A 14,476-nucleotide genomic window follows, 5' to 3' on the forward strand; every position below is an offset into this window, starting at 1 on the left:
GGCTTCTGGACCAGCCCCCAGGGTATGTTGGGCAAAGAAGGGGGTGCAAATCCCCCTGTGGGCAGTCTCTGCTCTCACCCTCATCCCCAGCAGGACTGAGCATGTCCCTGCACCCTAGAAAAGGATCCACGACAGGAGGGGTCTGAATGCGGGAGGGGTTCTCCCCTGCCCTGAAGTTGGGGAGGCGCTGCTGGATTTCAACACAAGGAAGTGGAATTCACAAAAAGAGCCTGGAGATCCGAATACCGTGGTAACTGAGATAACAATATTGTACCAGCGTCCATTTCCCGACCTTGGTAACAGTGCTGTGCTTAGGTAAGAAAATGGCCCTGCTTTCAGGAAACGCACAGAAATTCGGGGGGGGGGGGCATCATGCCTGCAATTTGCTGTCAAACGGCTCAAAAAAAAAAAGGATAAAGCAAATACGGGGAAAATGTTAATGTTCGGAGAATCTGATTGATGGGGGTACGGGAACTCTTGCAACCTTTCTGTACATAGGAAATGATAGGAAAAACAAAAGTTGTAAAAGGAAAAAAGGCAGCAGCAGGCCGGTTCTCTTTCTCTCCCTCCCCTAAGCCTTCGTCTCGAGAGTCCATTGGCGATGTGAACCACCTGTGTCCGGCCGCCTTCATGGCCCGTCCCCGCCCCGTCCCCGCCCCGGGCGCCCGCACAGCCGCAGCCGCTCTCCAAAAGCTGCACCAACTTTATTTGAACAGGAGGCCCCAAGCGCTGGAGGGTGTCTGCGAGCAGCGCCCCTCCTCCGGCCCCCACGACCCGCCCCTCCCCCAGGCCCCCGGGAACGCCCCTCCCGGCCACGCCCAGCCCCTCCTCCGGGTCCCCAGGGCTACACGATGGCGAACTGGCAGATGTAGGGCAGCTTGTCGCGGCAACGCTTGTCGAACCACTTGCCGTTGGCCGCGCCCGCCAGGGCGGCGCAGTTCTCGGCCTTGCCGCCGTCGGGCTGCGCCGTGATCTCCGTCTCCCAGTTCTTGTAGGCGATGTGGCCGCCGGTCATGTCCACCCAGGTGCCCTCGGTCGCCATGTCGTTGAGGCCCAGCCAGATCTCGGCCTCGGCGCCCACGCTCTGGCGCAGGTACTCGTACAGCGCGTCGTTCTCCGAGCCGGTCTGCGGGGTGCCCAGCGTGCCCCCGCGCGAGATGCAGTCCTCGCTGGCCTCGTGGAAGGTCTTCGCCTGGGGGAAGGCCAGGAAGCACTTCATGTGCACCTTGGTGCCCTTCAGGCAGACTAGGAGGGAAGGAAATGGCCGTCACCAAGGTCTCTGGGTCCGGAGCCGAAGAGCCAACCGCCAGCGCCGCCCACCGTCCTCCATCCGTCCCGACCATCCCAGTCCTGGGCCGTCACCACGCCCAGGCCGGAGGGCGTGCTGTGGTGGGCACTATGCGGACGGAGCCCAGGTCCCCATTCAAGAGGTCCTGGGGCTCCTGCCGCGGGGCGGGAAGTCAGCCTCTCAGCTGCAGAGGCCCCCTCCCCAGGTCCTACCCCTTCCCAGGGTCCCATTACTGCAGGATGGAGGAGTGCAAAGGGAATAATAGTTCTGAAGGGTCCCTCCCCTCAGAGTGAGGAGGCTGGAATGTGTGTTTATTTAGGAGCCTTAGTTTATAACATAAATATTTGGACAGATGAGGCATATGCATCCATTTGTCCTCCTGTCACTGATCCCGAAAATGTCAGGGGCTGGTCAGCACTCCACCCCATCACATCCCCTTGCTCAGTGGGATGGAGTTACTTCTACTCTATTCATTCGATGAACATCTGCACCTCTCCATGGGCATCTGACCCTCCTGGAACTCTAAGCTTGGGGTCTGAAGCACCCCTGAGGTGACTTTACTCCCGGACTCTGTCCCAGTTCAGCCATTCTGCCTGCTATCCCACAGCTTGTCCAAGCTGGCCTTCATGGCCCTTCCCAGCCTGGCCCTATACTGCCTTCCCTCCCTGCCTGTGAAGGCTGCCTGGACCCCCTTGGAGGAAGAAGGATGCTAGAAGTGCTATGGCAACACAGCCCTTAGCTCTCAGCCCCCTTAGGAACTGCCACAAGGGGAGACAGCCACCTCACCTAAGGCCATGCCCCTTCCCAGGGCAGCCTGCACCCAGCCTGCACCGAATGAGCCCCAACTCAGGACAGCTCTGAAGGGCCCTGTGGTCCGGGCCCCCTCTGTAGTCAGCCGAGGCTTTGGCTGAGACTGCAGTGCAGAATTTCTCTGCCCACTCCTGCTTCCTCTGTCCCCTCCCTTCCCCAGGAGATCCTAACAGTGCCCCTAATAAAGCTTCTGCAGACTAAGTTCTATCAAGGCCGCTTTCTGGGCACCCACCTGCCACACTCCCTCCTACACAGAGTTGGTCCTCAGTGCTAGTTCTCAGTGCCTTACCCTCCTCGCTGAGGGTCTGTTGCTGTGCTCTATTCCCGACCCCTAGATTCATGCTGCCCCTCCAGTCCCTTTGCTCCTCCCCTGCCCTCTGCTTGTGATCCCTCTTTATCTTCCTAGGCGTCCTTTACGGGTTCCTGTAAACACACCGACTCCACGAATATATGAAGTCTTCTGGCGGGCAGGACCCAGACTGGGTCACCTCTGCCTCCTTGTGCCTGGCCGAGGCATGCTGGGTGGGGACCTCACATGTGGTTGCTGATTGGGGGAGGGAAGGGGCAGATGGCTGGAGGGGGGCTGGCTCCCTAACCCCCCTTATCCCTTTGGCTAGGTCAGCAGAGCTCAGGCTTGCTTTGGGTAGGGTGTGGACAAGGTGACCCCGTAGTTCATGATAGTGAAGGAGGGAAGGATGAGAGGGAGACAGGACTCAGGGAGGCCAGGAGACTGGGGGCCTCCTGGGAATCAGCAGAGAAGAAAGGGGTGCTGGGATTTCCCCATGCCGTGGGCTTTGTGCAGAGAAATCCCCACCACATCACCTCACCTCAGGGGGAAAGTGGCATCTGGGTCGCATGGGCTTCGCACAAGGACAAAGCTTAGACACGTGAGAGACTTGAGAGCTCCCGCTGCAAATCTATCACCGCCCCTTCCACTTGACAGATGAAGGAACTGAGGCCCAGAGTGGCGCTGTGCTCAGAGACACTGGGGTGACCCAGACAGCACCCCTTCCCACTCTCCTCTCCTGTCAGTCTCTACTGCAAAGGCTGGAAGAGCTCCCCCGTGCATCGGAGCTACAGTGATCATATGCCAGAGCTCCGACAGGCTGCAAACAGACCTTCATTTTCCTGAGAAGCGGAACAGAGGCAGCTGGTGCACCTTCCTTCCTCCCTGCCTTTAATGCACTCGTGATGCCTGCAATTGGGGCAGCCATCTTGGACCATGCAGTGGCGCTACCTACTTCCAGATTCACTCTTTGTTTAAGCTACTGTTCGGTTTTCTAGTACCGAAGCCCAAACGTGGTAGAGAGTTTCTTTCCAGAGCCCCCTTTCCCCACCTGCTGTCCCTTCCACAGAGATTTACTGAGCGTTGATACGTGGCAGCCGCTATGCTGGGCAGGATGGCGGGAGAGGCAAGGGCAACCAAACCCAAACATGGCCCCTTTGTTCCTGGGGCTCCTAGTGCGGTGGGGGAGGCGGACCTAAGTCAACACATGAATATAAGGTTACAGATTACAGTAAATGAGAGAAAGGAAAGACCATCATTCTGTGAGAGCTTAGAACTGCAGCGCATGATGGAGAAAAGGGATTAGACTTCAAGATGGTGACGCTGGAGGTATTTACTAGCAGTGCTGGGGCAGGTGGCCATGACGGTGCTCCCAGGCTCCGCAGCTGTACGATCCGGCCCATCCTTGCTTGGCTGGTCAGAGCAGGACCAGCAAGACCCAAGCCCGCCTCTCCTCACACCCAGCGCACACCAGGCAGGCTGCTCCCATTCAGGCCCCAAGCTGCACTAAGCAGCAAGGTGAGGGGGAACAAGGAACAGGAGGACCTCTCTGTGCCTCAGTTTTCCCATCTTTAAAATGGGGGTGAGAAATCCTGCCTCAGCATAATTGTGATGGGTAAGAGTGATAGAGCCAGCCAAACGCTGACACACAGGGGGGTGAAGCTGACACGGCCCCTAGGGCTGCAGGGCCTGGCTGAGTGGGGGGTGTCCTAGGAGCTCATTAGGGTTGGCTGCTACCTCTGCTCCCCAGAGAGCTCCAAGGCTCCCACACCCGGTCGGTGGTGATGGCTTCCTGGGGGAGAGCTTCTGTCCTTTGGAACATTCCCTCGCCCGCAGGTCAGAGGGTCTCGCCGAGAAGAATCAGGCTGAGCAGGCTCTCCCTGACCCGGGTGCCCTGGCCCCCAGGGGCTGTGGCACGGGCCGGAAGCTGCAGGTGCGTTGCTGGCAGCCTGTTTGAGCCCTGCTCTCTGGCGCACTGCTGCCCAGCGCACTCACCCGTCTGCAGGGCTTGCTGCTCCTTCAGCAGGGCCACCTCCTGGGCCAGGCTGTCCAGCTGGCTCTTGAGCTCCTCAAACATCTTGGGGCTCACAGCATCTAGGATGAAGTCAGAAGGACTTGGAAGTGATCGCAAACATAAGGAAGGCCATACAGCCTGGGCAGGGCAGGGGCTAGGGCGGGGTGGCTCCTACCTTCCTCAGCCACAAAGGGCAAGGGGGAATGACTCTCCTCGGCCTAAATCTCTCGGTGTACCTTGTCTCTCTCTCTGTCCTTGCTGATGATGTGTAAGTAATCGCTCATGATTTTCCATCTGCTAGGGGGACCTCTCACTTGCTTCCGCTACAGGGAGACCTGTATTGCGTCTGCTTGGGGACATTGCTTGGGATCACATGGCATTGGGGTTGACAGGGGCTGGGCTGGGGGTGCAGGCAGAGTCTTTAGTCCTCCCCAACCACTCCCCCCCAGCTCCAGAAGAGAACAGAGCACAGGCAGCAGGCCTGGGGGCCCTTGAGACCTCCCAGGTTCACCTCCCCAGGCTGAAGGAACGAGACCCAGCTCAGCAAAGCAGGAGCTCCAGCTGGGGGCCGAGTGTGGCTGCACGTGTGAGTGAGCGCCCGGCTCGGAGGTCGCAAGGATGGGGGTGACCTGGAGCAAGCTGCTCAGCCTCTCTGGATTCAGTTTCCTTGTCTGTAAGGTGGGAAGGGTGCAGCCTCACCGCAGAGGACTCTGCAGGGGACTAGAGACTCAGAGAAATAAAGCATGTGAACAGTGCTGGGCTCACGACCAGCTGTGACCTGGGTCATGTTTCTACACCACCACTTCACAGACAGGAAACTGAGGCCAGACTGAAGCAAGTCTAAGCTCACAGAGCCAGCAGCTGGCAGGGCTGGCCCGAACCCAGGGCCACATGACTCCAAGCTTGGTCCCCATCGCTGACAGCACACAGATTCCTCACGGGAGCACTGGGCCTGCTGGAATTATGCTGGGAGCCGGATCTAGGGGAGGTCTTTCTACATGGAAGCTGAGAGCTCTGTGGGTAGACCTGTCTATCTGAAATCCCAGAGACTTTCCGGAGGGCTGTGCTCAGCTCGGGTTGAGGGCGTGGAAGGGTCACGCTCCATCTGGCTGGGCCTGCATGAAGTCCATGGTTATGAGAGGTGAAGTCAGAGCTTTGTCCATCGAAAAGATGCCTTCGCAGGGGAATCTCAGGAAAGAAATGCAATGAGAAACATACTTGTATATAAAGATTAGTGATGTAACTCATCAAATATGAGGACAATGACAGCCAGATGAACAAGGCCCAAAAGGGGGTGTTTAGGGCTGGGAAACTAGCCTGGCAGGGTTACATGTGCCTCTGCTAGGACCTCTGCCTCGGCCAGTCCACAGAGCTCTGTCCCCAGTCGCATGAGTGCCATGTGAGGTGGCGTAAGTCGGGCACTGCACAAGGACAATCAGCTAAGGGGACAAGTGGGGGCACATGTCCAGCCCTAAGCCTTGCCCTTGGCTGTGCTGCGTCAGACCACAGAAAGGGGTGCCTTTCTGTAATTTGTCAGTTCAGAGGGGTACCTTTGTAATCCACACTGAGGTGCCAGTGTGTGCAGGGGGCCCTCTAGGGACCGGCCAGGAAGCCAGGTGCAAACAGTGCTCCGCCCCAGGATGGTGGGTGAGGAGGGGCGTGTCTATGGCTTTGGGTGGGTGAGGAGGGGCGTGTCTATAGCTCTGGGTGGGTGAGGAGGGGTGTGTCTATGGCTTTGGATGAGTGAGGAGGGGCGTGTCTATGGCTTTGGGTGGGTGAGGAGGGGCGTGTCTATGGCTTTGGATGAGTGAGGAGGGGCGTGTCTATGGCTTTGGGTGGGTGAGGAGGGGCGTGTCTATGGCTTTGGGTGGGTGAGGAGGGGCGTGTCTATAGCTCTGGGCCAGGAATCTGGAGGCCCCTGCCCCACCCACCCCTCACTTTCAGAGGTGCGGATTCCTCACACGTGGGATCGAAGTGGATGTCTCCCAGGGCCCCCAGTTTCTGTTCTGAGGGCCTGTGACCCCCTTGGGGGCCATCCTGCCCACCTGAGCTACAGGGCCAGGTGTGGCCTCGCGGCCCCTGGAGTTCCTAGGCCTGAGCCCTCCCTGAGACCTCACCTCCGGCCCACAGTTTTTCTTCCCAGGGATAATCACTGGTACTAACTCTTGTAAATCCTTCCAGAAAAATTCTATGCATAGACAGGTAAATGTGTACTTTCATATATAAATCCCCCTTTCAAGACAAATGTCAGCATAACAGCCATTCTGTTTTGAACTTTTCTCTGTTCACTTGATAAACTGAACGTTGGAGATCATTTTCCCTCAGCTCTGCTCTGTTCTTTGTCACCACCCCGTGGGCCCTCCTGGTCCCGATGGGCCTCTACGGACTTCACCCGTCCATGGTCACTGGAAATGGTGGAGCAGGCTCAGAGAGGGGCCTGAGGGCGGCCCTGCCCCTCTCCCGGCCTTGTGTCCTCTGTGCTCTTGGACCTGGCCTCCGGAGTCTCTGCCTGGAGCTCCCCGCCTCCGCGCCCTCTGGGGGTGACAGCCCCAGTGTCCTCTGCGCTCTTGGACCTGGCTTCCGGAGTCTCTGCCTGGAGCTCTCGCCTCTGCGCCCTGTGGGGGTGACAGCCCCAGTGTCCTCTGTGCTCTTGGACCTGGCCTCCGGAGTCTCTGCCTGGAGCTCCCCGCCTCCGCGCCCTCTGGGGGTGACAGCCCCAGTGTCCTCTGCGCTCTTGGACCTGGCCTCCGGAGTCTCTGCCTGGAGCTCCCGCCTCCGCGCCCTCTGGGGGTGACAGCCCGGTTCATCGCCATGGCGTTTCATGGTGTTGTCTCAACAGAGCTTGAGGTGACTTCACTGCAGGCAAGGCTCCAGGGGCAGGCCGGGCCGCAGCCAAGGCGACCCAAGGACACCCCGAACCCCAGCGGCCACGGAGGGGGAACAAAGCCGCTGCCAGTGTCCTAGTCTGAGTTTGGATGTTTTTATTACGTTAAGGCTGGGATATGCTTATAAGAACCAAGACTTAACTTCTCCCTCCCTTCCCCTCTCCCCCGCCCCATGCATCAAGTATACTGCTCACCAAAATTAGGGGATATTTCAAAATGAATATGAAGCGATAAAACAAAGAAGCATTTGATTTTTCTTTATTAAACGAGAACATCAGAAAAGCAAACAAGTCAAAGAAAGTTGTTCAATTATGCAAATGATATGCAAAACCAACTTTTATTCTATTGGTGAAAATGCACTAGACAAAAGGCTGCAAGTACTGGAGTATCTGCACATTCCCCGATCCCCTAATTTTTGTGAGCAGTGTAAATCCTCTGTGTCAGGGCCCTTCACATGCTTCATATCATTAAATCTTTATGACAGCCCTTGGAGCTAATGCCATGCTCCCCATTTTACAGTTAAGAAACCGAGGGTCAGAGATTTGAAAGCAGAGCCCATGGGCTTGCTCCGACGAGGGATCAGCATCTCCAGGCTGCCCGCCAAGAGGTTTGATTTCTTTAAGATAGTGAGGGGAAGAGGGGAGAGGAGCAAATGTCCGTTTTGCCAATCTGGAAAATCCTTTCTGATTGTGAGAGTCCGTCATCTTTACAGGTCTAGCAGCCGCCCCTGCTGCTGGAGAACGCTCCCAGGCATCGGGGGCTCCACTAGAAGTCTCCAGACTCTTCCAGAAGGAAAGTGAGCCTGAGGACCAGGAAAGGAGAGGATGGCCTGCTCCCTGAAAGAGGGAGCGGGGCCCCACCGCCTTCCTTACCTTTCTTCCTTCTTTTAAATGTTTATTTTAATGATTTCAGAGAGAGGAAGGGAGAGAACAGGAGAGAGAGAGAGAGAACATCTGTGCTCGGACCAAGAATCGAACTGGCAACCTCTGTGCTCCAGGATGATGATTTAACCAAACGATCTGTCTGGCCAGGGCACTCCTTACCTTTCCTGACATTTGCAGCCTTCTTGACCTTGGGGCTTGGTGGCTCTGCAGTGACCTGGGTCAGGAGGGAGAAGAGGCAGAGGAGCAGGTAGGCCCCCCAGAGCTCCATGCTGCCACACGGCCGGGCTGCTGCTGTGCCTGCAACGCGCCTGGGTCGGAGAGCACTGGCTGCCGCGACCAGGGCTGCGCGTCTTAAGCAGCTGCCACGAGGTCCTCTGTCCAGGAAACCCTCCCAGACTTGGCTGCGGTCTCACCGAAGCAAAACAAAACAAAAAGCCTGCAAGAGGGGGAAGGCCTGGGAGCCACAGAGCCTCGCCTCCCAAGGAACACCCACCCAGCCCCCTGGCCCTGCCTCCTAAAACAGAGCTGTTATTTTCTAGGATTCTGAAAAGTACACCATAGTCAGCAGAGCTCACACCTGGGGCAGGTGCAGTCACGCACCTGGCATTAGCTCAGGGAGGTCTCCCACCTGCAACAGGACAGAATCCTGTCATTTCCCCATGTTAGGGAGAAACTGAGGAAACAGGCTTGGTGACATTACAGGGCTTGCCCAAGCTGCCCAGATGTTAGGAGCAGCGCCAGTATTTAAACCCAAGCAGGGCAGCTCCAGAACAGGCCTGCTACGCTGGGGCTGACCACCTGATGGTTTAGAACAGGGGTCCCCAAACTTTTTACACGGGGCCAGTTCACTGTCCCTCAGACCGTTGGAGGGCTGGACTATAAAAAAAACTATGAACAAATCCCTATGCACACTGCACATATCTTAAAGTAAAAAAAACAAAACGGGAACAAATACAATATTTAAAATAAAAAACAATTAAATTTAAATCAAGAAACTGACCAGTATTTCAATGGGAACTATGGGCCTACTTTTGGCTAATGAGATGGTCAATGTGCTCCTTTCATTGACCACCAATGAAAGAGGTGCCCCTTCCAGAAGTGCAGCGGGGGCCAGATAAATGGCCTCAGGGGGCCGCATGTGGCCCGCGGGCCGTAGTTTGGGGACCCCTGGTTTAGAACGTTTGTCACGGTGATTTGATGGCTCTTCGGTTAAAACTACAAGCGAGCCCTCCCCTTTCTTCATCTTCTATTTCTCAGCCCTGCTGTCCTGAGGTGGAGGCGAGGACACTGGGAGAGGGAGAACGTTCAGAGATGGATCAGGGAGAAAAGAATGCCGGGGCGGGGGGCTGGTGTGGGGCCAGCAGGGTGGGGGGAGCGTTCTTGGGGAGCAGAGCCCTGCATGGAGTGTCGGAGCTCAGCGAGGAGGGAAGGAACAGGACATTTTCATAGACTCAAATTACATGCCTACAAAATACCTACTCATTACAAAGAGAAAGAGTAACCCTACAGTGGAGAAGCCTGGCAGACATCACCTCCATCAAGGGACCAGAGGGGAGAGGCTGCGTACACGCAGGGGCACCCACTGAATCAGTAGGTCTGTCGAAACAATGGAAGCCAAGTTTCTCATCGTCGGAGGAGGGAGGTGCAAGTGTGGACAGAGGACACTAGAGGAATCCCGTGGTGTAGGACTAGAACGCGCTATTCGTGGGCCATTGTGGGCCTCCACACAGAAAGATGAATCTATAAATTTGGATGGAAATGTGCATCCTGTCCCCAGCTGCCACAGGGAGGGCGCTGGAGCTGCAACCCCTCCAAAGCCTCGAGCACCCCTAGCACGCAAGACCCGGCTTCTCAACACAGCTTCTCACTGAGAGGAGCCAGAGCACCTCGGAGAACGGCTGCCTCCAGAGCGGGGGCAGGAAAGATGAAAATCGAGGCTGGAACTAGTCATTTTGCCAAAAAAGCAGAGAAGTGCTTAAGGGAGGAGGGAACTTGCCAGTATGACACAGAGCCAGCTTGGATTTTGGTCCAGGGCCCCAAATCAGGGCCAGTTTGAGCATCAAAATGGAGGCAGCAACAATAAAATAGAAAATAGTGAGTACACGCAGATGTAAGTAAGTGAACACACTCGAAGTCTGACAGGATCTTTTCACAGATGGAGAAGGAAGCGGGAGAGGGCGGAGGTCAGGCTGCGCTCTGGGGACAGCACTGCGGCTGCCGCACGGGAGCCGGACTGGTGGACCTGGAGAGGTCGCAGAAACGTGAAGCCCCAGTAGAGGTGGGAGCACACCTTCACTCTCTCCTACCTCACCCGGCAAGGGAGCTCTCCGCACGGCAGGAAGGAGAAGTGCTTACAGGGCCTGCCATCAGCAGTGAGCCAGGCCTTTGGTTTTTTCTACCCTGCGGTTTCACACGTGTGTGTGCGTGCAAGCGTGTGTGCACTGCACAGAGCTCCTCCATGAGCGCCGGGAGTCGCCTGTGCTGTAAGATGACTTATGTAAAATCACAGCAGGGGAGGTGTCTTTCGGATTGAACCTCAAAGGTTAGGCCTGGCCTGGCCCCCAAGGAGGCTCTATACAGCCCAGGAGATGCACCAGCCGCTCCGAGAGCAGACAAGTTCATCACAACCCGTACACACGCACACATTGCCAGTGTCTGTAGCACCCTCAAAATGGCATCTCAAAAAAATACCCCATATCACGTTCATGTGTTCAAGGTGCTATTTCATTAACTGTAAGCACTGAAGCTGTATCACCGTTTTTGGGTAACCCTTACTTGGCATGTCATCATCGTTTCATTACTCGAGTGGCCCACTGTCTCTGGACCTCGGAGTTGAAGCAGGTTGGAAGAGGCCATCTGGTATATCCACCTCTTGATATGAGATGTTGCTTCCCATTGATCTGTCAGATGTCCCTCTGTGCTTAAATCCTTCCTGGATCAAACAGCTCATTACTCTATAAAGCACTGGTTCCATCATTAGACGCGCAGCTTATCAAAGTACCCTACGTGGTGAGGCAGGTCGGCCGGTGAAACATCCAACAGTCGTTCCTGGCACCAGCCTCTGGAGCAATCATGTAAGAGGCCCCCAAATATTTCAAACAGGCCGTTGTGTCCTACTTTGTCTCTTCTCCAGGTTCCTTTCCCCTTTCTCTGCCCAGTGTTCCTCTATCATAGGGTTCCAGGACTTTGTGTGTGTGTGTGTGTGTGTGACAGAGACAGAGAGAGGGACAGGTAGGGACAGACCGGAAGGGAGAGAGATGAGAAGCATCAATTCTTCGTTGCGGCTCCTTAGTTGTTCATTGATTGCTTTCTCATATGTGCCTTGACCAGGGGGCTACAGCAGAGCAAGTGACCCCTTGCTCAAGCCAGTGACCTTGGGCTCAAGCTGGTAAGCCTTGCTCAAACCAGATGAGCCCGCGCTCAAGCTGGCGACCTTGGGGTCTCGAAACTGGGTCCCCTGCATCCCAGTCCGACGCTCTATCCACTGTGCCACTACCTGGTCAGGCCTGGATTTTTTTAACCTTCCGGAAAATCACCTTTGGATAGAATTTTGCTAGTTACTCTCCCACGTTGTGGCACAGCTCCTGGAGCAAAGCATGTTCCCAAGGGGCCCGCCTGTGGCCAGGGGCCTGTGTCTTGTCTCCTGTGGTCAGACTGGACACTATTCAGGAAGCCGCAGATGCACGGGCTCTATGTAGCAACCATGCCTCACTGTTGATGTATGGCCATTCAATACCAGGTGCCCTGTCCACCTGCAGCCCCCACCCCCTGGCCTGGTGTGAGAGCCACATTGCAGCCACCTGCAGTGGATTCACCAGTAGCCCTGGGGGAGTCTGCGGACCTCATCCTGCCAGCATGAAAGCTCCCCTGTGCTGGTGCCGTCCCCGAGGGCTCTGCCAGCAGGTAGGGCAGCTGGGGGGTAGTAGCTTCAGCCACGAGAATGATGCTGACACTCACGAGTAACCCACCCTCGAGGGAATGTCTCTGCACTAACACATCAGCCCCAGGACCCAGGCTTTTAATTCCAATTTCCCTGCACAAAAAATGATCTTCCTAACAAAGCCCATGAGAAGCTCTAAAAGGCAGATTTCTGTTTTCAAGTTTCTTTCTGTTGTTTTGTTTTCTCCTCCAAACTGCTGAAGTCTGAGTTATGTGAAACAAGCTCTGGCCACCCCACCCATGTCAGCCCAAGCAGCATGAAAACTCCTGGCCCAACGTCCTCCCACCCCCTACCCTCACCCCACACAGATGTTTCCTTTTAGCTCTCTGGCCCTGTCAGCAGAAATGTGGCCTGCCTGTGGGGGCAGAGGCCGTTCCATGCTCTCTTCAAAGGTAAGAGCACCCAAAAGATTGTAAGGGCAATCTCAGCCCTTAGTCCAGGGGTCTCAAACTCGCGGCCCGCCGATCAATTTTGTGCGGCCCGCAGACTAATCCACGAAGTTCAAAATATTTTGGATAAAATTAAGTAAGCCTAGGGGCCTACTTGTATTTTTCGTTTCTCTAGCATCCTAGCTAGATATTAGCTTAGTTAACAGCAGTTGTGATGCGAACTACAGTTTCTGGTCGTTTTGTGACACTGAGTAAACTGCATGTACGATTGTGCTTGTTGTACTGATTTTTTTTTTGTTTTCAACTGCAGTGAGAAAAGTGTTGCGTAACAGTTGCCTTTTGTAGACCTAGTGCGGCCCGACAAATGGCTGTGATCTTGCTCTGCGGCCCACATGCTGAGTTGAGTTTGAGACCCCTGCCTTAGTCAAAGCCCAAGACAGGGGGTCTGTAACCTTGGCCTCAATGACCCTCGTTAGCAAAGTCCTTTGTTCCTTTCCAAACCTCGTTGGCCTGGTGCTCTGTCCTTCACTCAACAAGGATTGCCTCTGCTCGGTCTGAGGTCTTTGCCTGGGTCTCCTAGTGAGCCTGTGCCTCTGGTCTGTGGACTTCACAGGGCTTCTGAGTCCGATGGCCCCTTCGGTGGGACACAATGGCTGGAGGGGGCCGGATGGGTATTTCCCTTCTTCCAGGTCAGTTAGGATCTGATAAAACCCTACCAGGTAAGGCTCTGGTTCGTTTCTCCTGAGGGCAGACTTTGTTAAAAAACAAACAAACAGATAAATGATTCCTTTATCCCCCTGCACAAGGAGGAAATTTGGAATTCTCCAAACTTCACTGTGAGAATGAGGCCGAACCCTGGAGGTGAAGGGCACTGAAGTGTGGAGCCCCATGCCTGGGTTGCCCTGAGCTCTGGGTTTCTCCCCAGAAGCAAAGCCCGACGTGAGGACTCATGCCCAGTTTATTGGGGGGGAGGGGCTGGGAAGAAAGATGGTTGGTCACAGTCATGAGCATTGAGGTGTGGTCCCACCTGCATGTTTGGACGAGTGCTGAGATGTTTGGATACATCTCAGAACGGTCTACCCGAGGACCCAGTGGAGAAGCATCCCGCACTGGCCCTTGCCCACAACCCCTGTGGTGCTGGTTCTGGAATACTATACTTCGATGCCTGGCAGGCTTCTGCCAGTGTTCCGTGACATGGTGTCGCCGAAGCCTAGGAGCAGACAGCAGCAGGTCTACGGGAAGCATGGGAGGGAGTCTGCAGACACAAAGTGGACTGGAACCTGCCTGGACCTGTCTGCAGGGGCGGCCAGCCCAAGGCAAGGATGGAGGTGGCCCAAGGCAGTGACACCGCAGCCTGCCGGAACGGTTCCCTAGGCCTGGCTACACAGTGGCCCTTCTTCAGGGTGGGGGTGGAAATGATACTGGATGAACTTTACATTTCAAGTTTTCAATCCCTTGTGTCTTGAATTATTCACTTTGGTTACATTCCCAGCAGTGGAAATAATAGGTCAAAGGGAATGAACATTTTCAAGGCCGTTAATGCACTCTGCCAGACTATTTCCAGAAAGTTTGGCATAGCATAGATTTATGCCCCACTGGCAGTTTACATGTGAGACCACCGAGTGAGCAATATGTAAACTGTTAAGAGTCTAAATTCATGGGTTTTACAGCTTGAATTTACACGATTTGGGAGACCAAGGAATCACAAATAAAATGAACTGATTTTAACATTCCATAATGTCGCATGCTCCCCTCCCCCCCCAGTTCCTGGCTGACCTCTGGCCGACCTCAGGGTCCTTCTCCCTGACGCCTACTCCCCGGCACTGCGGACAGCTGCGGCCCTGCTGGAGGCGGTGTGGCTTTCTGCTGGAGGACACTTCCCAGGTCTTTGCCTTCAGTTCTCTCTTCCCTTATTCTGAGGGCTGCAACAACCAGACATTTCTAACAGATTCTCACCTGGAGGACCTCGCCCATTGGCGT

At 55.4% G+C, this 14,476-nt stretch overlaps 1 protein-coding gene across 1 annotated transcript; it reads right to left on the reverse strand.

Moving 5' to 3' along the window:
* Positions 1-797: 797 nt before the first annotated feature.
* On the reverse strand, positions 798-8,583 carry CLEC3B (C-type lectin domain family 3 member B). Its single transcript, XM_066350818.1, has 3 exons — positions 8,327-8,583; positions 4,380-4,478; positions 798-1,245 (listed from the first exon to the last, which is right to left on the reverse strand). Exons 1-3 carry the CDS (start codon positions 8,433-8,435, stop codon positions 845-847), a joined length of 609 nt encoding a protein of 202 aa, XP_066206915.1. The 5' UTR covers positions 8,436-8,583; the 3' UTR covers positions 798-844.
* Positions 8,584-14,476: the final 5,893 nt, after the last annotated feature.

Source organism: Saccopteryx leptura, chromosome 10 (genome assembly GCF_036850995.1).
Source record: "Saccopteryx leptura isolate mSacLep1 chromosome 10, mSacLep1_pri_phased_curated, whole genome shotgun sequence".
Taxonomy (NCBI): domain Eukaryota; kingdom Metazoa; phylum Chordata; class Mammalia; order Chiroptera; family Emballonuridae; genus Saccopteryx; species Saccopteryx leptura.

What these genes read in the sequence shown, in the direction of transcription:
- CLEC3B (XM_066350818.1), bottom strand. Translation starts at nt 8,435, where the DNA reads ATGGAGCTCTGGGGGGCCTACCTGCTCCTCTGCCTCTTCTCCCTCCTG. An exon ending in GGCTGCAAATGTCAGGAAAG is followed by an intron (nt 4,479 to 8,326) that starts GTAAGGAGTGCC and finishes ACTTCATCCTAG; the next exon opens with ATGCTGTGAGCCCCAAGATG. An exon ending in GCAGCAAGCCCTGCAGACGG is followed by an intron (nt 1,246 to 4,379) that starts GTGAGTGCGCTG and finishes CTTCCCTCCTAG; the next exon opens with TCTGCCTGAAGGGCACCAAG.